Genomic DNA, 23568 nt, shown 5'->3' on the forward strand with positions numbered 1-23568 from the left:
TTTTTTTTTTTTTTTTTTTTTTTTTTTGATGAGTGGAGCTAATGGATGCTGCTTATTGTGGAAACTTTGCAAGCCTTTCCCCAAAGTGGTATTTTTCTGGTAACAGGAACACACTAGGCTGTTATGCAGGATGGCCCTCGGAATCACCCTCAATCGGTGGTGGAGGAGTAGTGGATAAATACCTTAGCGTGCTTCTTTCAAGACAGTTAACCTAGAGGCCAGTGCCACCTTGTCCCGCAGAGCCCCACATGGAGCTGCCATCCAGTTCCCCACAGTGCTAACTGCCAGATAAGTCACGTTTTCTAGCTTTCACTCCCTGCCGTCTCACTTCCCAGCTTGCTTGGATCACTTCCAAATTAACTCTTTGTGCTTCAATCTGTGTCTTAAGCCTCTTTGTGGAGGAAGCCGAACTATGAAAAGGGATAAACAGGAGCCAGGCCTGTAGACCCATTTCAAAGTTTGGTGATTCCCTGAGGTAAAGAACAGATACTGAGGAAAAATAAATAGTATATTAATATGACCAGATGTGTCTTTTTATAAGCTTATTCAGAATGCTGTCTGTACACAGAGTACATTTGAGGGAGATGAGTGGAAGGAAAGCAGAGGAGCTGGAGAAAGCAGAGATAACTGTGCTTATCACAGTTGATAATGTAGTGGTAGAATGATGATGTAGTGGTAGAGCTAACATGGGGTAGGTTTACCAGATGTCCGGGGTTGGAGGACTTCTAGAAAGGTTGAGTGAGAGAGAGAGTTAGGAGTAGGAGATACCTTTTGCATTTCTGGGCTATACAGTTGTGAGGAAGGTGTAGATACAACTGAATTGAGCAACCCAAGTGGAGAAGTACACTGAGTGGACAGTGAAGGGGGTGGGGAAGATAAATTCGCATAGCTGTACTAGTATGAGATGTCCATGGTGTGTGGAACTACAGGTTTTTGTCAGGAGGCTCAATATCACCCACATTTTTGAGACAGATGCTACATATCCAGGCATCAGTCTTCTCCCTCTGCTCACCACTATGCCACATAAGATTGACTAACTTGCTGCCAATCCACCATTTGTTTCAAATACTGGGTTGACCAAAAAATCAAGGGGAAATTTTACCTATAAAGAAGTAGGCTAAGAAGATATGGAGCCAGAAACAACTGTGAAAGATTTCTGTAGTTCTTTAAAACTTCTTTCTCTCTATATAGGGTATGTATTGTCAATTGATAATGTTTCTGGAACCATTAGGAAGTAATACAGCCCCCCTGACCCCAGTGGATTTTCCTGCTAACAGGAGTGTAGTGCACAGTCGGAATAGTGACTCAGCCAGCCCCTGGAGAAAGTGAATGCAAGGACGAATCCTCATTTTGGTAAGAACTAGAGAAAATGTCCCATAAAAGCCAGTTTGAAGATTAAATGTAGGCAAATGAGTCCTTGTGATCTGGGGCTAGAAATCACCTGTCAAAATGAAACATATGTTTCCTACCCTTGGGAACCTGAAAAAATAAGAAGATGAATTATGAATATACACATTTAATAGAAAATTTCATTATAGATTGTAAATGCCCCAAATATTTTTTAAAAAATGGGTTCTTCAATGTGGATGATTTATTCCTGTGAATAACAATTCTTAAATTTTGCCATACATGCAAAGATACTCTACAAGGATAGAACATTTGTGTATCTTTAGGTCTGGTAGAATTTTTTTCTGTCAGTTCCTTTCTAGCAGGTCGTCTGTAAGAACTCTTTCTGCTCTTGGTTAGCTTCTATCAACTTTGGTTTCTTGTTACTTTAAATTGTATCTAAAACAGGGTAAACAGGCTCAGCGTGGAATAAGGCTTTACAGTAACTGCTTGGTTACCTGAGGCATTTATCCATGGCTATGTTTCTCTGTGTCATGCCTAAACAGAATATTTTACTTGTTACAGATCCCATGAGTAATGTATGCAAGAGAGTCATATATGTTATTAATTTGCCACCTTTCATAAGGTCCAAGAAATTCTAATATATCTTTGATTCCATTCACAGTTTGCTTTCCCTTGTTTTTCTTCCTTCCTTTAGAATGGACCATTCTATGTTTGCTAATAGATTGGTTTTGCCTTCCTGCACATTTCCCATCTATGGCACCAACACCTCTCTCACAGCCTCCTCTTCTTCTTCCCTAGCTATCCCAAGCTCCAATGTCCTTCCTTCCGCTCCCAGAGATGTGGTCCCCGTGTTGGTTTCCAGTCGGTTTGTCCGTCTCAGCTGGCGTCCACCTGCAGAAGCAAAAGGGAACATTCAGACCTTCACAGTCTTTTTCTCCAGAGAAGGTGACAACAGGTAAGTGCCACCAGTACATAATCTGCCATCTCTTTATATGTCTACTGTGGCATAAAGGCACCTGCAGGGGATCTTTAGCAGCGGCATTGGAGACCATGTGGAATCAGCTCTGCCCATCGCTCATCTGTAAGCGAAGACAATATATCTCCGTGGACTATGTGTGTTTTTTTAAAGTGGGATTGTTTATAGAATAAAATAAAGTCTTTGATAATAAACTTCCTTTAAAAGAGACAAGCATGTGAATATTTAATAATCAGGTATTTTTAATTTTTTTTTTATTTTTAAAGTGCTAAGCAGAGAACAGAATTAGGCTGTATATTAACAGAGCAGGATATGAAAGAACCACAGTAGCCAGAGTGCCCTTGATATCATGTAAGCTCAAGAAAACTGCACAAGATGGGATTGGGAGGGAGATAAACCATAAGTGACTCTTAATCTCACAAAACAAACTGAGGGTTGCCGGGGGGAGGGGGTTGGGGGGAGGGGGTGGGATTATGGACATTGGGGAGGGTATGTGATTTGGTGAGTGCTGTGAAGTGTGTAAACCTGGTGATTCACAGACCTGTACCCCTGGGGATAAAAATATATGTTTATAAAAAATAAAAAATTAAAAAAAAAATTAACCAGAATAGTGGGAATGAGTTGAAAATAAAAAAGTTTTCCTATGAAAAAAAAAAAAAAAAAAAACAACTGCATAACTTCTTTGAACCTGACTTTACTGTATAATAAAAAGTGAATAATAATGCTTAACTCTCAAAGTTTTTGTTAGGATTAAATTAGGTTGCATATGTAAAGATCATACCAGAGTATCTAATATTTGGTAGAAATTATTGTTTCTCTCCCTTTTTAAAACTATTTTATTTATTTATTATTTTAGAGAGAGAGAGCTTGGGAGGAGGACCAGAGGGAGAGGGAGAGGGAGAGAGAGAATATCAAGCAGACTCCATACTGAGTGTGGAACCTGAAACAGGGCTGGATCTCAGAACCCTGAGATCATGACCTGAGTCAGACACTTAACCTGCTGAGCCAACCGGGAGCCCCATGTTGTTCCTCTTTTTACTTGTCACTTATAGACAAGAGTATTTTGTATATGTCTAGTTTCAAGATCACAATCCATTATTCTTGATTTTTCTCAACACTTTCTCTTTGAAATGTTTCATGATTTTAAGACTTTGAAGTTTGATTTGTAAGTCTAACATAGATATTGGGTAAATTCCAATTTCTTCTATAAGAATAAATGGTGAGGGCCCCTAAGTGGCACAGTCAGTTAGACATCTGAGCCTTGGTTTCAGCTCAGGTTGTGATCTCAGGGTTATGATATTGAGCCCCACATCACACTCTATGCTCAGCTCAGAGTCTGCTTAAGATTTTCCCTCTCCCTCTGCCGCTGCCCCTGCCTGTCTCTCAAATAAATAAAAATTTAATAAGAACATAATTTAATAAAAGAAGAAACTGTGAAATACCTATTTTATTTCTTTAAATGTATTAACTTATTTTGTATTCCATGGTTGATTATTCTAGTATCTATAGTCTTTGAGAGTCTAGTTCAATGATTTGTTTCTGCTGAATTTTACTCATAATGGCTTGTTTGTTTTCATAAATGGGTGATTCTTGATTGTTAACTCTAATCCTAATTTCTCTGAGGGAGATTTTTGTGACCAAGTATTACAGAACAATCTTGGGAGAATGCGCTTTACCAAAATGAGACCATGTTAAACCAGAATTTTGTTAAGATTTATTTGGTCCATACCAGTCTCATGTTGATATTTTATTGAACATGAGAAAGACCACTAAGTATGATAACATTTTTTTCCTGCCATTTTTAACATATCAACTCACACAGGTAAATACAGACTTGTGGAAAGGAATTCTCAGATTTTTTTGTTGTTGTTCTATTTCCAATTAAGCTAAGACTGGGATCATATGTTCACCTGTTCTCTCAGGAGCCTAATTTCATTTTCTAGTTCACCCACTGAGGTTTGCTCTTTTAGGATCCTGGCTGATGCGAGGTTCTCTAATCAGACTGTACACCCTTCTTTATCTGCAAGCTTCATTTCCTATTCTCTTCTCCTACCGGTTCTAAAACTCCTCCCTCCAGACTTCTATTGAGACGCACATACCCTCAGGCAAATACCTGCGCCACAGTCTGCTTTCTCACTATGATAATTCTCTTATTTTGCTGCCAATATATTACAGATAAAAACCGCCTTTTTAAATAAAAAAGATTTTTAATAATTTGCCCAGCATTTTAGATGTGCCATAACAGAAGAGTTTTTCATGTAATACCTAGTAGCCATATCGTTTGAAATGACATTTGGAAATATTTATTTTAATGCCTGTAAGATTGGTATCATTATTATATATAATTATTGACAGTTGAGCAAGTATATTTGAATATGTTCAGTGTTTAGGAAATCTTATTTAAGATTAAAGCATAGGGGTACCTGAGTGGCTCAGTTGGTTAAGTGCCTGACTTTGACTCAGGTCATGATCCCAGGGTCCTGGGATCCAGCCCCACATCAGGTGCCCTGCTCAGCAGTGAGTTTGCTTCTCCCATTCCCTCACCCCGCTACTCTGCCTGTTTGTGCCCTCTCTCTGTGTCAAATAAATAAATAAAATCTTTTCTTTTTAACGATTAAAGCATAAAGCCACTCTGTGAACATTCCACTTAGAAGGAATCATTCACCGAGACTAATATTACACTGTATGTTAACTAACTGAAATTTAAATAAAAACTTTAAAAAAATAAGGAATCAGAAAAGCAAGGCATGCGGCTTTCTTAATAGACCTTTCCATTCTATTCCTTGGGCTTTTTTTTTAACTTTCTATCCTCCTCATCAACATTTAGTTTTTCTGTGTCCCAAATTTAAGGCAGTCAAAGAGATCTGCCCAGTTTTCTTCAGAGAAACACTATGTTGCCAAATCCTCAAATTCTGTAGAGAACAACACCTATTTACAAATGTACTCTGCAAACCTACTCTGTGTCTCACACAAGGTTGGAATGTCATCATTATGCTCCTCAAGAGGTGAGGATTTGGGTAAGGCAACTAGGATGTGCATGAACATTGGTCTGCTGATATGGTTAAATCCTGAGATCCACATCTTTTCTTCCCTATTAAATTGCCTCTTATCTAGAACCAGTCTAAAATGGACTCCCCTTGGTAGGCAGGGGTTTCTGGGATGTGGCAGCTTCTTCTTTCATCCTTCCAATGCAGACTGCATTCACTTTCTGTAAAGTTTGCCAGCCAAGGGAAATGTGATCTGCTTGACGGATCTACATAGATGTTGTATTTTGGGGGTTGGTGACAGCATGGGAGAAGTAGAAAGGGAAAGTGAAAAAGAAAGTGACAGAAGTAGAAGGAAAGACAGAAATGGCAGGTGGCCCAGTGAGACCCACTTGTTCACAGGGCTGAGTTCACACATCCTGGCTTTCACCATCCATTCTTCTGTAGAAGAACAAAGTAGACTGCTGTCCCAGGTATTCCAGTGCCAATTGAGTTATCAGTAGAAAGTGTGCGGGGAGAAGCCAGGATTCAAGTGTGAGGCTTCATATAGTGTCTCCAATGTGTGAGTGCTCTAAACTCATAGTGATCCTTAAGAACCCCTCAGGATTCAAAAAGCTCAATACAGCTTGGGCTGACCAGAGTGGTCTTTAGTGCAGTACGATAAGCAGAAGGGATAGTACAACTTCGTTCATGCTGTGTCTCAAAATGCTTCCCTCTCTAGTCCACAGCAATAAAGTATGTCATATTTAAGTTTCTTTTTTCTTTCATAATTTGACCTGACTTTAAAATGAAAGAAATAAACATGAGTACACAGATAGCCTGTGTTCCCTAAGATCACTCATTACCACAAAGAAGCAGGCATTCATTTTAGTCTCATCTGCAGCTCTTTAACTCTGTGACCTTATCATGAGCCTGATAAGTCTTTGGATCTCAGTGTATGCAGCTAAGAAAACTGGAGGTAGTAATTCTTGCCCAACTATCTTCATGCAGTCGTATGAACTTCCTGGAGCCACCTTAAATTTACCCTGCCCCAAACCATCCTATCTCCTCCTTAAATATATTTTCCTCTCTTTTCTTGGTGTATGTTAGTACCTTCCATCCTGTTGACCAAACAAAAAACCCAAGTCATATTTTACTCACCCCAGCCTCTCGACTCTGCCATTAGTCATTGTGTCCTGTCAAGTCTACCTTGGCCACAGCTCAGCTCTGCCCCTTTATTCTGTCATCTCCATCATCACCGATCAGATCTCTGACAAAGCTTCTTGCCTTCTAATCCATCCTCCTCATTGTCTCTAGTTATTGTCCTGAAATACAGTTAGGATCACTCCCTCTGTTGTGAAAAAAGTGTGAATGTTCTCAAATTTAGGTATGATAAAATTTCTGTATAAAGACATGCCCATAATAACTGAAAAAGTCTTTTGAATGGAAGTCTATATCCAATCTATACATAGGTAGAGTGTGATTCCTATGACCTATCATGGTTAAACCTTAGCCTAAACAGCTGGATTTGAAAAAGGTACTACTGTTTTATTAGATGTGTGACTTGGAGCATTTAGATATGGGAAAGATGAAAATAAGATCTCTCTGGTGTGACGGATAGAGGGAAGATGAATTATGCCTCTCTGAATTGCTATGAGAACTAATTGGAGGAATTGAAGCAAAGCATCCAGGGAAGTCACAGCATAGGGCAGAATGGAAGGGCTCAAAATAGTGTGCACTCAGAGACAATATGGGAAAGAAGCTGAAAATAAGGCTCAAATGTGGTAATCATCATCATCTGACTTACCTACCCAATGTGTCTTTCAGCATATAATTTGTCTCCTCAAATTTCTATAAAAAATGCCCATACTCTTAACAAATAAGGCCAAACTTTCACTTATGCACTGGATCTCATCCTTTTTTAAGCAAAAGAATAAAACTTCAGCGATTCCATTTCTCCCCTCATTATCAATGTTTTTCAGTCTTGTGGATCATGTCTGTCAACATACAGGCGTGCAGTTGTATTTTCCATCTCAACGAATTTTCCCTCAATCCCATTTCTCCCTCCTCTAGCACTCTATTCTGTGTTCCCTTGCATAACAAATCCCCTTGAGTTGTCTAACTTCGCCCCAATACCTTACCTAATATTTTAATCGTGATTCTGTCCCTAATTTCAAGCAACTGTTCTTATCTAGGTTTACCAGTGGCTTCCATGTTGCTAAACTCAATAGTCAATTCTCCGTCCTCACATTACTTGGGCAGTAAGCAAATTTTGTCATATTTGATCACTTCCTTTTTTGTGACACTTATCATTCTCTTGGGTTCTATTACACAGACTTTCCTGATTCTACTCTAATCCCTCTGGCCACTCATTTTTAGCTTCTACTTTTTACTTCAAATCCCCCCTGGCCTGTGAATATTAGATTGCCCCAGGGCTCAGGCTTTGAAGATCTCTTTTTATCCAGTTTGTAACTTTATATTTTGTCAGTATGCTGATGTCTTCCAAGTTTGTAGCTCTGGTCTTGACATTTTATCTGCATCATATATTTTGATATATATATATGTATACATATATATATATATATATATATATATATATATATCAAATATCCAGATTCTGTCTTGGTTTCTTAACTTTTGATTTCTTATGAGCATCTACAACTTATCAGCAAAACCAAATACTTGTTTTCCTTCAACCTGCCTCTGAATACTTTATTATTACAGAGATTGCTCTGTCTCAATGAAATCTACATATTTCTCATCACTCAGGCCAAAATCCTTGGAGTAATTGTTAATTTTTTTCTTTTTCTTATATCCTATAACCAAAAACATCATCAAGTCTTAGCAGCATTATCAAAATATATCCTAAATCATGGAAACAATATAATACTTGGTATTTGTTATAAAATAATACTGAAGATTTTCAGTTTTGAGCTGAGTGATAGGAATAAAGTGGTACATCCTCTCATTCTGTCTAGTTGTGTGTGGCTTACAATTTTCCATGATAAAAAAATAAAGCCAAGTAAGTAAATAAAAATAAAACATATACGCAATCTTACCACTTCTTGCCCCTTTATATTACCATCAAGTCTCATCTGAACTATTGCAATAACCTTTCAAGGCTGTTCTCTCCACAGCAACAAGAATAAATCCTTTAAAACATACCTTAGATCCTGTTATCCTCCTGCTACAAAACCCTCCAGTGACTTCTATCTCATACAGAGACTAAGCAGATATCCTTCCAGACCTGGTCCCTTGTCACCTTCCTAGTCTCATCACTTATTCTTACCATTTATCCATTTTCTCACTTCTCTCCAGTCTTACTGGCTTCCTTGTGTTTCCAAAATATACCAAGAACCCTCCTCCCTCAAGTTTTTGCACTTGCTGATCAACCTGTTAGAATGTTCCTCCCCTTGGTATCTACGTGGATCATTCTGTAACTTACACTGAGTCTTTGATGAGTGGCACTTTCTGCTGGATGCCTTAACCTGACCTCTATCATTCCCGATGCCCTTTTTCATTCATATTTTTTCCATGGCTTTATCACCTTGTACTTACTGTTTCCTCAATCCCCTTTCTTGGTGCCAGAATATAAGCGTCATATGAGCAGGGCTGTTCTTATCTCCTTTCTTCCCTGAGCTATTCTTAGCACCTAGAGCAATCTGGAATCCATAATAAACACTCACAAACTATTTGTTGAATTGAAGCCCCAACTGAAATGTCAACTACTATAGGAATCTCTCCACAGTCCTCCAACTCAGAAGTCTTTTTTCCTTTATCCCCCCCTTATGCTTTGATTACGATTATATTATTCCTACCTTCTGGCCAATTTTGTGTGTGTTTGAGTACATGCATGTTTCCATTCCTGATGATGGAAACTAGATCTTATTTATAATTCCATACCCAAGTGTCTAGTATCATGAATTCTGTAGACATTCATTGATTGGAACTAGTAGGAATCAAGTGGCAGAGAGACAGATGTGGTATTCCTAATAGGTAGTTCCTTAACCAATAAAACAAATTGTGTTACTGAGGAGGATGAATAAACTGACTGGAGTTCAATAAAAACTTTTTTAATTGAGAAAAAATAAAAGTTGATTTTTGAGATTTGATTCCAATATCCCTGTTCATTTTCTGGCTCTCAACTAGAGCAAATATATGCCATATGTCTCTGAGCGGCTAGCTGTGATGCTCATTTGCTCATACAGCTTTATGTAGCTCCTTAACACAATAGCTTTTTAAAAGGTAGTGGATTTAACATTTGCCTCAGACTAGTAATGACTTTGTCAGGCAAATGACTCTAGCTCAGATTATCATTAATCTGTCTGACTGGTTAATGGTGTCAATAATGCAAGTGCCATAGTTAACATCTTTTTTTTTTCTATTTTATTTTGTTCAGCCCCTTGGGTGCTTTCATTTCATAAGTCAGGGAGTGGGATAAATTCCAAAACCTGAAAGCCAGACTTCCCAGCTATCCAGCTATCCCTTCCTTGTACCTAAAAATCATTGAATATAAAATGATCTTTGGAATCATAGTACAACTTTCTGCTACTTAAACATTTAGAAACTGATACTCAGAGGAGGAGTAAGTCTCACGCCAAAGGCCATAGAGTAAGCATTCATGATGAGAGAAAGTATTTATTGAATATTTACTGTGCCAGATGTCAGGGGAAGCATCTCTTACATAAATTGTCTTACTTCATCCTCACAATAAAACATTATCCACATGAGGCTTAAAGAAGACATTTTCTTCTCTGATACACAGCTAGTAAGTGGTAGAACCAGGATATGATGCAGGTGTTCTCAGTCACTGGACTGACTTGCTCCTCACAGATTAACCTGGAAGAGAATCAGAGTTTTTTTTTGTTTATTTTGTTTTTTGTATTTTCAGAATTATGACATGAATTCTTCCATAGACTTCTTTCCAGTAACTTTCTGACTTAATTGCTAAGTTGGTATGCGTCATTTCTTTAGCAATTATAGACACAGTAGCAAACTTTTTGGACATGTATAGAACACTATACTTCCCATTTCATAATCTAAAGTCACTTATGGAGTGTGACACAGGGTAGCCAGAAGCCTAAGGTAATGTTGCTGTGGAATTGAACTGCATGGGTTTCAATCCTGGCTCAGAATTTTACTAGCTGTGTGGTTGTCGTGTGAGATAGATCCTTCATATGGGATAATAATCATAATTGACATGTAAGCCTAGGATGACTTCAGAAATCATTAGTGCCTAAAACATTTGTTTATTGCCTGGTGTTCCAAAAGCACTCCGTTCTTGTCAGCCAGTGCTATGTGCGGATGACTGTGTGTATTAGAAATGGAGAGCAATGAAATACAGGTGTATATGTACAGAGGACTTTATCACTTTATAAATGTTAGCCCATTTGATCCTCAGATAAGGCAGGTATGATAATTTCCATTTTACTGATCAGCATGCCTCACTCCGTTCAGAGAATCTGAAACAAAACAAAACAAAACAAAAAAAAAAAACACCACTGCTAAAAAGCTACACAACTAGTAAATATTGGAAGAAAGATTTAAATGCAAGGTTTCTAGTCCAGTGACCTTTCATGGTACCATACAAAGTAAAAGATATCCCCTAAAAGACATACATATAAAGTACTGTGGGAGTTCAGAAGAGAGAATTAAAACACATTATGAGCATCATTCAATTTAATCCTCACAATAACCCTGTGAGGTAGGCAGATAAAGGACTGGTATCTTCACTTTGCAAATGAAGCAGGGAAGGTTCCAAGATAGCCCCTGACTTGCTCAAGGTCACATGCCTATTCTGCGGCAGGACAAAAGTGGGACTGGGCCTTCCAACTTGCAGCCCGGTATGCGTTACATTGCTTTGTGCTGCCTCAGAAAACCTCTGCTCCCTGCTCAGGATTAGAGGGCCGCCTTTGCATGATTGACATGGAGGATTCATCTTAGAATTCATCGTGCATTACATTTCCAACACGGTGTTTACATCTTCCTTCCCTGCTCTTTAGTGCTGGGGCTGTGCAGCTGATGAAGCTCGTTATGAAGGGAGGGTGTTGTGAAGGAAAGAGAACAAGACTCAGAATCCAAAGCTCCACACTGTGGTCCTGGCTTACAGCCTGGTCAAGTTAGCCCCCCTTTCACTCTGCTTCTCTGTAAAAATGTAAAGCCCTGTCCTTTCTACCTCGAAATGTCCTTAGATCATTGAGTAAGAGAATAGTGATTTAATTCTTCCAATGGGCTTAATGTATACGGAAAAATAAAACATGCCCTCTATAAAAGCCATATACAAATGAATGACCCATTATTCACTCGTGAGTTGACTATGTGTCCGGCTCTGTGTTGAGAATAATACAGAAGCCAACAGCCTCTTTGGAGGCAGTTTAATAATGTCGGGAGGATCATTCCACTGAGGAATATATAACTACACACTGAATTAAGAGCTCTAAAGGAAAGGAATGTGCTTCTGTGAGAGAAGACATGTGTGCATAATGTGCTGGCCATAATCAGGTCTGTATTTTGAAAAGAGGACTGGAACTGCAGTGTGGAAGTTAGACCCCTGTGGTCATCCCGGTGGATGCAGGGAAACTATCTAGTCTATTGCAGAAGTCCGGGTGAGAGAGGATGGTGGATCAGTGGAGACGGAGCAGAGGAAATAATATTATTCTAGAGATATTTAAGAAGCAAAATTGATAGCAGCTGACAGATTGGCAGTCATGGTGAGACAACGGATGTTTGCAAGGATAGTTCCTAGTTTTCAGGCTTATTTAAATTGAAGGATGGGAGGGTAAGCCGCTGACATTAGGGTGCTGCAGAAGACCCAGGCTTGAGAATGAAGATCATAAATTCAGCTTCAGACAATTTTTTTTTTTTTTACATACATTCAAGTGGGAATGTAAGTAGGGCCTTTGGAATAAGGAACCTGGCTAGAGCTCAGAGAAGTTTGGGCCAGAAATATGTAAATATGTCAGTATTTTGTCAGCATATGGATGGTAACTGCAGGTTTCAAAGGAGAAAATGGGTCAGCTCCCCAACCTCCCCCCCCAAACTCCCCCCTCCAAAAAAGCAAGAAAAGGACCCAGAACTGAGTCATATTTATTAGGGACAGAGGCTAAAACTAAATAAAATTAACAATTTGAAACAAAAAGCTTTTTTTTTTTTCCATGAACGATAGGTTTTTTTTAATGTTTTATTGCAGTAGCTACTTGTTACATAACTAGTCCCTTGAATGTTTACTAGATGCTAAAAATTTTAATTGAAAATTAAATTGAAAATTGAAAATTAAAATTTTGGGGACACCTGGGTGGCTCAGTTGGTTAAGCAGCTGCCTTCAGCTCAGGTCGTGATGCCAGCGTCCTAGGATCGAGTCCCACATCGGGCTCCTTGCACAGCAGGGAGCCTGCTTCTCCCTCTGCCTCTGCCTGCCATTTTGTCTGCCTGTGCTCACTCTCTCTCCCTCTCTCTCTGATAAATAAATAAAATCTTAAAAAAAAAAAAGAAAATTAAAATTTTTTAAAAGTCTGTGCCTCAGACTATGCTTTTTAACAATTCAAGAAAAAAAGCAATTTTTAGCCAAAATTTAGTCAAAATACCTTTGACCAACTAAATGATCTCCATTTTCCATTATGCTTTAACTGTTGGCAAGTCACCTATGAACCCAGTTGTCCTTCAAGATAGCTCTTGATTTCAAACTCTATGACTCTAGGGTAATAAAGAATGTAGTGCTGGATAAGCTATTGCTGCTGTCATTTTGAGCCTTATTTTAGTAGACACCATATTTCAGTTTTGAAATCTTCTCATCATTGCACCATTTTTGTTGTCACTAAAAAAAATCAGAGTGAAAGCAGAGTACATAAAACGGGGATGCTAAAAATCTTTCCTTTAAAATTAACATAGTTCCTTCTCTATAAAGTACCATTACTGTAACTCACCCCCCTTTAAGCAACTAATTAGGTGTTTGATACCTCAAGACAACATTCGTTGCTCACCTCACAGCTGTAACTAAATGTTAATTCCCTGGTGCACTTGGGCAAGACAATATGGTTTACTTAATTTGTATACTAGAGACATGTTGTTACAAATGATCCAGTAAGAAACAGTATCATGCTTAATCTTTAAAAGTCTACTTACTTCTGAAATGTAAATACAGAAGTGTTGAATTCAATTACACACACATCCACACACAATTTTCTATTCCCAACAAAGACTATTAGATTAGAAAGGCTACTTTGAGTAGATCCCACTCTGTTTTCAAATGATGAAAGCGAAATATCTTCAGGAAGATGATGCCAAAGGCCACCCAGCTAAGATGGGATAGAAAACTGGAATCAGATCCAGCGCTCTAAACATTGTGGAGATTACACTATGTGGAAATGGTATGCAGTTATTCTATGAACATTTTTGCATTTATTTACATATTCATTTAAAAATCTTTGAGCACCAGCAACATAGTCATGTTTATATTCAGTGGGTACATATGCTGAGTGAAAATGTGAGTGGAATATGGCTTTTCTTCTAAATTCACAACTGAGTGAAAGACAGGCATCCCTAGTAATACAATGTGATGTGTGCTACAAAAGATCTATAAACCAAAAGAGCAAAAGCATGAAAGAGAGTATTTAATGCTGCTGGAATCAGAGGACATGATAGTAGGAAAGCTTCAGTCAAGAGATTTTATTTGGATTGGGCTTGAGAAATGAACAAGCTTTTGCCAAACTGAGAAGGAACTGTAAGTCAGGAAACAGTAACTCCAGGATAATTGAAATAAAACAAAATAAAACCAAACTAATGAAAGGCAGAATGGCAACAGACCAAGAAGTAGAGATGGATATGGCATTGTGGGGCAGGGTTAGTTGTTGTAGATAAGTGTGAAAATGTTTGAGCCTCATCTTGATGGTCTTCAGACCTTGTCACAAGGAGTTGAGATGTATTAACCATAGAATGGCAGCCAGCACAAAGTCTGGGGCATGGAGTTTACAGACTACAGATGTTAGAAGAGTATGCCCATCCATAATCAATAGAAGAAAGAACTGGGAAGATCAATGATCAAAAAAAAAAAAAAAAAAAAAAAAAAACCACCATCACCACCACCACCAACAACAAAAAACCAGAAAAAGCTATTATTCTAATACAATACATTGTAAGTACAAACCAGAGCAGGGCTGGATGTCAGGCACAGAAGAATACAGCCTAAGCGGAGTTAGGTCTTAATGCAACTTGTACAAGGATGCCTTCTATGATGCCATCTTGGACTTTGTGCCTCAGAATGTATCAGCACCTAAGACTTCACCATCTGATCTCAGAAAAGCAGCAGCATCCTCTTTATTAAGTCACAGAGTGTGGAGTTGCTTTTATTTATTTTTTTAAAGATTTTATTTATTTAGAGAGGGAGAGAAAGAGAGCAGTGGGAGGAGTAAAGTGGGAGGGAAAGGGACCAGCAGACTCCATGCTGAGCATGACCCCAGCAAGGGGCTCAGTCTCAGACCCTGAGATCCAGTTAAGTCAGACACTTAACTGAATGATCCACCTAGGCACCCCAAGAATATGTTTATAGAACATAGATAGTATTGTCTAAGAAGTCTCTACTAGGTGATCTAAAGCACCTAAAGTTTTACTCCAGTAAACTCAAGTTTACAAGGAAGAAATTTCTCCTATTTGGAAACTCTTCTTGGTCTCCATGTAAGGGTCAAAGAAGGCAAGTGGCCCACAGTTGTGTTCAACCAGCAGAAGGAAACGGACTTTATTTATTTATTTATTTGTTTGTTTATTTATTATTCTTTGTGGATTTTCAGTTTATGGATTTATAGTGAATGGATTCTAGAAAGCACAGGTGACTTGTTCCCTTTAGTTCAGTCAACTAATTTTGAACCTGCCCAAGTCACGCACTACCCACTCAGAGTCTGGGGAAGGGAAGGGAAGTCATGAAGCCTTGTCTGACAATATATTCTGATGCCACAGACCATGCCTCTGAGCTCTGTGAATTTGAAGACATTATGTCTTCAGAGTCAGAGGAGAGAACTTCACCAAGAGACAGCTGGTCTGCGCCCCTGCTGCTTTTCCAAGGGTAGTTGGTACAATAAGAGGCAGAACAGCCCTCCCAGTCGTTGGGCAAACGCCTGACAGCTACTGGTCTCTGTTCTTCAGACCCTAGGGTGTTTACCTGCCCATTGACAGAGGAGCATGGACCAGAGTGCACAGAGAGAAAATCCTAATTACCAGTTGGTGCAAGTGAGGACTCTGGAGAGTATAACCACTTCAGGTGGCTGCCATTGGCTTATTGGGAGATGAGAGAAACACAGAGTAATACATTGCTCTTCCAAACTCAGGTGTGACTTACTTGTTGGGAAAAGATTTGTGATGTTTTATTTTTGAACTCTTAAAGCATGAAAGGAATGATCAAAAGCCTGCGAATCTCTGGGGCTTGAACCGTACAAATCTGTGAAGGACAACAGGCAGGAAATGCCCGTATCCCAGAATGCTTTAGTATGCCTCTAGCAGTTTGAAGACCACCCCCCATCCCCTTGTAGGACCCGAGGAAGTACCAGAGCAGCCTGGCAACAAAGCCCAGGCACTAGCAGTAAGGACACCACATTTCACAGGGCTGTTCAGCTACCCTGTGGGACACAGAGAACACCAATTCCTTCTCAGTTTGCTGTCAGTGAAGCCTCCACCTTTAAAAGTTGTTACTGTTTCCATTATTGGAACTTATTCAATACTTCTGGTTATGCCCACTTTTAAAATTTAACTTCTCTTGGAAAACAAAATTAATCTTACAAAAAATATTTTTAAAAAGTGAATTGTTTTAGGAGAGTAATGGAGCAGACCCATAGAGCTCAATGAAATCTATTGATATATTTTTTTATTTTATGATTGCACCTCTTAATTTCTCTCCTCAAATATATATATATATATATATATATATAATTATAATAATAAAAATTACAACAATAACTATCACATATATGAAACTCCATGTTGATTCCCAGGCAACCTGCCTCTTGCCTTATGTGGTTTATACAGTATCTCATTTAATTTTGGTTATTTTTTTCCTAATATTTTATTTATTTACTTGACAGACAGAGATCACAAGTAGGCAGAGAGATAGGCAGAGAGAGAGGAGGAAGTAGGCTCCCTGCCCAGCGGAGAGTCTGATGCAGGACTCTATCGCAGGACCCTGGGATCATGACCTGAGCTGAAGGCCGAGGCTTAGCCCACTGAGCCACCCAGGTGCCCCTCTCATTTAGTTTTTGAAAAACTCTGTGAGTTAAACATTTCATGGCCCCAATCAGCACCTGAGGAACCAGGCCCAGATAAATTAATAAGAAAGTCAAAACAACAATTCCAGACTTAAGAATGCTGAATGCACCCACAGCTTCCAAAGCATTTTGATGCAAACTCACTTTGATAAAATGAGCAGATTTCTGAAAAGAGGCACATAAATTTGAAATGTTTATATTAAATCATTGTTTTAAGCCACTAACCGCCTACACTGAAGAAAATAGTGGTCAATCCAGGGCAGTACTAGCATGTGATGAGAGCAGAGGGATAGAGTGGTGTTGACGGTATTTAAGAAAAAATACACTATATTTGCTTAAATTGTATTTTTTTTTTTCCAGATTGCTACTGTTGAAGTATTTTCTAAAATTGTTTTGTTCAGTGTGCCTGGGTGGCTCAGTTGGTTGAGCGACTGCCTTCAGCTCAGGTCATGATCCTGGCGTCCGGGGATCTGGTCCCACATCAGGCTCCCTGCTCACCGAGAGTCTACTTCTTCCTCTGACCTTCCCCTTTTCATGTTCACTCTCTCTCTTTCTCTCTCTCTGTGTCTCTCTCTCTCCAATAAATAAATAAGAAATCTTTAAGAAAATGCTTTGTTCACATTTAATGTAATATGGAGGAAGCATCAATTGTTCATATAATGAATATACTTTTTTCTGGACTATTATTAATTTGGAATACTTTTTGGAGGCTGATAGAGATTATGGGTACCTAAAACTCCCTCCCTCATAATAAAATCCAGCATCTACTTTTATATCTGAGTGATATTTTCATTATATGATCTTGGACATTCTTACATGGGCTTACCCAAATTTTCTTGATTATTTTCTCTTTTCCTTTGAAGAACACTTGCTGAAGAGATTATGTCAGCATGTCCCAGAACACAGCTCATTTACCTCGGTTCTTTAGTAGTATATGAATAAAGTCAACTATGAAAGCTCTTTCCTCACAGATACCCAAGAAGTTTGGTATCTGACCTTCAATAACAACTATGTTGTCATGGATGGCTAGAAAAGATATCAGAGTGGGGGACAGATTCATCTCACAGTGGTTTCTGAATGCCTAGCATTCCTTCTACTCCTTTGGAAACTCAGGTCTTCTACCCAAAGTGCCCATGACCCAAATAGCCCCACAATTCTTTCCCTACAATTTTTGAGTGATATCAATACTGGGTTTAGAAGCTGAAGCCCCAGATTCTGTTTTTAGCTCTGCTATCCACTATGAGTCCTTTGGGGAAAAAAAATGCTGTCTTCCAAATACCTTTGCATCTATAAAATGATGATAAAATCACGCTATTTATAAAAAAAGGTCTGCATGATGAAATGTATCTAAAAGTTCTTCTGCTAAAGAATAATAAGTAAGTTGCAAAAATCCATATATCCACAAGGCGTACAATCTGGATTATGAGCTTTCATTGTATTTTTTTCTTTTGTTTTGTTTTGTTTTCCCAAAGCAACTTGTTGGCCTAAATAATCTTAGGTGGATAGAATAGAGCAGTGTGGTATGTGGTATATGGGAGCATTATCTGATGTCTTACCCCTACCTACTTTTAGTTACTGTTAAATTCCACCCAGACTCTGCCCTATCCTCAGCCCCCACCATAAGTCACAGTTCAGCCTTGTAGCAACTTAAAAAGAGCACTCCTAAGGACTATCTAAACCTTAGGCTATATTAAGATTCACACAGGTTATTTGTTTGTTTGGTTGTTTTTTATTGTGGTAAATATATATAACACACAATATTTACAGTTTTAACCATTTTTAAGTAAGGAGTTCTGTGGTATCAAGTGCATTCAAAGACCTATCACCATTCTCTGTCTCCAGAACTTTTCATCTTCTCCAATTAAAAATCTGTACCCGCTAAATAACTTCTTCCTCTCTCCCCCTAGACTCTGGTAACCACTCAGGGTATATATTTTAATTATTAGTAGTACTGGATAAAACAGCACTAACTGTATAACAAACAAAGCCTAATATTTATAATGACTCAAAACTGTTTGATTCTTTTTTTTTTTCTCAGTTGAATAGTTTTATTAACATATAATGTATTATCTGCTTCAGGGGTACGGGTCTGTGAATCATCAGTCTTATACAATTCACAGCACTCACCATAGCACATACCCTCCCCAGTGTCCATAACCCAGCCACCCTATGCCTCCTCCAACACCTCCCAGCAACCCTCAATTTGCTTTGTGAGATTAAGAGTCTCTTATGGTTTCTCCTTGACTCCTCTGTCATCAATATATAACTGCCAACATAACCATGCTTGTCTCCCTCAAGCTCCTAGGTGAAGGAGGAGAACACAGAAGTAAACATGTTACTAGGCCAGGCCCGGAATCAGAACATGAGGAATTCACTCAGACTCACTGGGTAGACCGAGTCCCATGGCTTCATCTAGACCTCACAGTGGCTGGGATATCCCATCAAGCATGTTAAGAAGAAAAATGGGTTTGATGATGAATCAACCAGTCTCTGTCATATCTGTCAAATTCACATTGCATACATGCCCAAGATTCACCATCAATGCCCTTAAAAGTTTGTTTTTATTTTTCTCTTTGGAAACTTGTTTGCCCTGAGACAAAACTAGGTTTCAAGTATCTCCCCAGACAAAATAAAACCAAATTGCAAAGTTAAAATGTGCATCCTATCCCACTAAGATGCAGGAGATACCATCTAGAAATAGAAACCTTAACAAACAATTGAGTAGCTCAGGAGTTCCTTCTTCACCCAAGTCAATTCTATGAAACCAAGGAGGATACAAATGTCTATAATCATGTGTATCTTTAAAGAACACTTTAGTAGCTATTGTTTCTTCTATGTTAGCATCTATATCGGGAGAGCTTGCCCTCTCCTAATATAGACTACCGGTTGCACCAGGATCAGCACATTAATTTGTTTGTGTGGAACAACTGAGGAAGGTTTTGGTTGGGAAATGGATTGGACACATGTAGATGTGGCTTGAAGAACAAGGCAAGTTGACATGTGTTGCAGTTTCTCCTCACGTAGAAAGGAACCCACCCTCCTTCACTAATTGCACTTAACTTAACCACAGGAGCTCAAGCTCTGTGCACAGCAGCACTTAGCATCTGTCTTTTCCTTTCCTACAATGAGAGAAAATGCATAAATGCATTTGTTGGCAACACTGACAAAGACCGATTTGTGGAATAATTGAGACCTTGATTTCTAGCATTAGCCGGATGTTTACGAAATGCATCTTCCTGTCTACATTCCAGATGTTTCTTCTTATTTTAATAGCTCTTTGTCATGAGTTTTGCATTCTGAATTGTAAAGTGTTGAGGGAAAAGACTTTCACTTGCAAGTTTCATGGCGATGGCATAAACTTGAGCTCCCCCCAAACCCTGCAGTATTTATGTGTGGGTCCTTCCAGTGTGCTTTTCACAATAAACCTCAGAGGCCTCAATTTATAGCAAAAACAGCATGAAATGGTCAGCAAACCTTGGTCCACCTCACTGCTTTGGCACATTAAATAAAAGTTTGGCTAAAAGCATTGATGTTAGAATAATCTTTCCCTGAAACTTTTACTTCCCAGGGAACGAGCATTGAATACATCCCAGCCTGGGTCCCTTCAGCTTACCGTGGGAAACCTGAAGCCAGAAGCCATGTACACCTTCCGAGTTGTGGCCTACAATGAGTGGGGACCAGGAGAGAGTTCTCAACCCATCAAAGTGGCTACACAGCCTGAGTGTGAGTATAAACATAGAAAGACACATTTAGAAAGTATTTCTTTTTGCTGGCAATCTCCTTGAATCCTCTCCTAGAAATTAAGGTTAAAATGAAAGGAATAATTCTGGAAGGAACATATTTAACTTGAGGATTTTTAAAGGTAAGATAACGTTTTAACAAAATGGCCTCCCCACTTAGGCCGTCATGGAAAATTAACAACTAGGAAGGCCTAATTCATCCATACAGTTTCCAAGTTCACTTCCTAAGTGACTGACGGACTCTGCTGAGTAGGCCTTTATCATCAGCATCAGGTTTCAGCCGCCTTCGACTGACTTTTTAGGTTTCCCAAGTTTGTTTATGAAGAACACCAAAGGTGAGAGATCAACCACATGGGACTTCCAAATACAGGGACCCGTTAAAGAACTTAAACGTACTCTGGATGCCCTTAAGGAGATTCCAACTGCCAATCTCAACTCAAGAAAGGGAAAGGGATAATCTCTATTGGCCAATCTCACTATCTTCCAATTTAAATCCCTCTTTTAAGCTATATCATCCCAAAGTAAAGCAGTTCAGTATTCCTTGACCATGTGATAATTCAGTGATTTCTACTTTTATAAAATAGCTCCAAGGCTATACATTTGAAGGATATCTATTTTATAAAATTTTGTGTTTTTTTTTCCCTACAAACTTCTAATGTTATTTGAAAAGATGGATTATGGATGAACAGTTTTTCAGCATTATTTTGTTAAAAATTTATTATAATCTAAAGTGTAAATGAAGTGACTACCTATAACAAACTACATTATTTGAAGACCTAGCTGTATCTACTCCTTTTTCTTTTTATGAATGATACTATTCTGCTCAGATTCCTGCTCATTTTAAAAACAATGTTTCATTTCAGAATCATCTCATATGCTTTTGGAAGAAGGTGAAATACTAATTAGAAATATTTTAGTTGGTAAATATGAGGAAATAATCTTTGCATTATGTCAGTTCTTGAGTATTTTAATTTTTTAAAGATCTTATTTATTTATTTGATAAAGAGTGAGTGTATGTGTGCATGGGTTGGGGAGGGAGCAGAGGGAGAAGGAGAAGCAGACTCCCCCCTGAGCATATGCCCGGCTTGATCCCAGGACCCTGAGATCATGTCCTGAGCTAAAGCGAGACACTTAACCAGTGGAGCCACCTGGTGCCCCTACTTCTTGGATGTTTTAAATCATCATGTAGAGAGAGCAGTTACCCTCTGATAGGTAGTCTGGGTACTGTTATCATGTTCTATATTTGGCAAAATCTACATTTTTTCCCCCCACTTAGCCAAAGTTGCCAAGAAAAGATGATAAAGAATTATAATGAAATATTTATTAGGGGTGGGGGAGATACCTAAACAGTACAAATCTTAGAAATACTTGCCTCACAAAAATAAAACCTCAGCATTTTTAAAGGCATAGTAATGTACAGGTTTCAGATAATAATAGGAAACACAGGCTCCTGTGCAGGATCCAGAAGCTACAACAGGGTATTAAACCTCATTCCTTGCAGGACTTTGCACAACATCACTGGTTGTTATGCTCATGAATGAGGTTGGTTCTACTTCCAAGTTTCTGTTCTTGAGAATGTTTTTATATGTTTGCACTTAAATCACTAAATAATGCCAATTTCCACTTCATAATATCTATGTTTTACTCAACAGTTTCTTCATTGACTTACTCTTAATAGATCATATAGAGAGAGAATCAATAACTTTTATGAATATTTGATATTTGTAATCAACAAAGTTGAATAAAAACAAACACTCAAAATACATATTTCTAAAAAAATGGTATATGCCATGTTGTATGTAGACTGATAATTAAAAAACATCAAAAATTCTCTAAAGGGCATGGACTGAAGGGGATTATGCTAAGTGAAATAAGGCAATCAGAGAAAGACAGTTATCACACGGTTTCACTCATATGTGGAATATGAGAATAATGCAGAGGCCAATAAGGTAAGGGAGGGAGAACTGAATGGGAAGAAATCAGTGAGGGAAACAACCCATGAGAGAAGCAAACTGAGGGTTGTGGAAAGGGAGGTGAGGGGGGAGGGGGTAACTGGGTGATGGACATTAAGGAGGACACGAGATGAGATGAGCCTTGCATGTTCTGCATAACTGATGATTTATTGAACATTACATCAAAACTAGTGATGTACAATATGTTGGCTAACTGAACTTAAATACAAAAAAGAAAAAGTTCTCTAATGGAAAACTTCATTCAGTTTGCTAGTGCTAGAACTTAAACTTTAAAAGTATGTTCATTTTCAAAATATCCAATTTCTATGAATTATCTGAATTCTTTACTTTCCTAATCTTAACGTTTTCCATAGAATTGTTTTAGTGTACATTTTAAGGCTGACTAGACATGATTACATTACATTCTGTGAAAACCCTAAGTAGTCAGCCTTGTTTTCTAAGACTGAGCAACATTATTTTTTTCTTCTATCAATTTCATTGTTTCTGTCTCCAGCTTAAATAATCAATTCCAAGAGGATTTTTCTTTTTTAAAATCACTTTCTTTTATGCCAATTTTTCCAAGCCACAGGAAAGAAAGGATACCAACTAATAATAATGCCTCATTTCATGAAACTACTACTCATCATATAACATTCTCTGCCGTATTTAGTATCATTAATAAAAAGAAAATCAGACAGTAATTATTGGCATCACACATGTGGCCTTAACTTGTTTAAAAAAATGCCATAATTCAGTTTATAATTTTGTCGAATAAACATCTGCTATGTTCCCAGTACTGTTCCCTGACATCTGAGGCACCTTAGAAAAGCATATGTGTGTAATGAAATAACAGCACTTAGGGATCTCAGAAGCTTCTTGAGGAAGCACATATTCTAAATGTGTAACAATAATAAAGCAAGTAGAGTAAGGGAGCTTGTAACAAGTTGTTAAGTGAAATATTACCATCTCAATCATGGATTTACATGTGGCCCCCATTACCTGTGATAGCTGAGGTATAATGTCTAGTTATTTTTGTATGCCCAAATCACATTGTGTCTGCCTCACATTGTATCTGAAATATGTGTATTTCAAAGACAGCTGCCTCAGACCTTTGTATGTCTTCCATTCAGAAGGTAGTCTGAGAGTTGGTGCAGAGGACCTCACTGGGTGCTTGTCTCTGTAAGCATTTATTTGCTTAGAAGTTAGCATAAATGATGATAAAACTAAACGATTGAGTGAATAAAGCACATTGCTTGTTAGTACTACTGTCTCATATAAGTTATATTTTCCCCAGAAAATGAAATGTAGAATCTTTCTGCTTTGGTGACATGAAAGAGCTTT

General features: G+C 38.3%; 1 protein-coding gene across 1 annotated transcript in view; it reads left to right on the top strand.

The window, feature by feature from the left end:
- The window catches only part of DCC (DCC netrin 1 receptor), a 771150-nt gene that overhangs the window by 430027 nt on the left and 317555 nt on the right, over positions 1-23568 (top strand). The window contains exons 8-9 of the mRNA XM_059408072.1: positions 2149-2305; positions 20104-20258. Coding sequence (XP_059264055.1) covers positions 2149-2305; positions 20104-20258 — 312 coding nt within the window. The remainder of the gene's footprint in view (positions 1-2148; positions 2306-20103; positions 20259-23568) is intronic.

Source organism: Mustela nigripes, chromosome 8, assembly GCF_022355385.1.
Source record: "Mustela nigripes isolate SB6536 chromosome 8, MUSNIG.SB6536, whole genome shotgun sequence".
Taxonomy (NCBI): Eukaryota; Metazoa; Chordata; class Mammalia; order Carnivora; family Mustelidae; genus Mustela; species Mustela nigripes.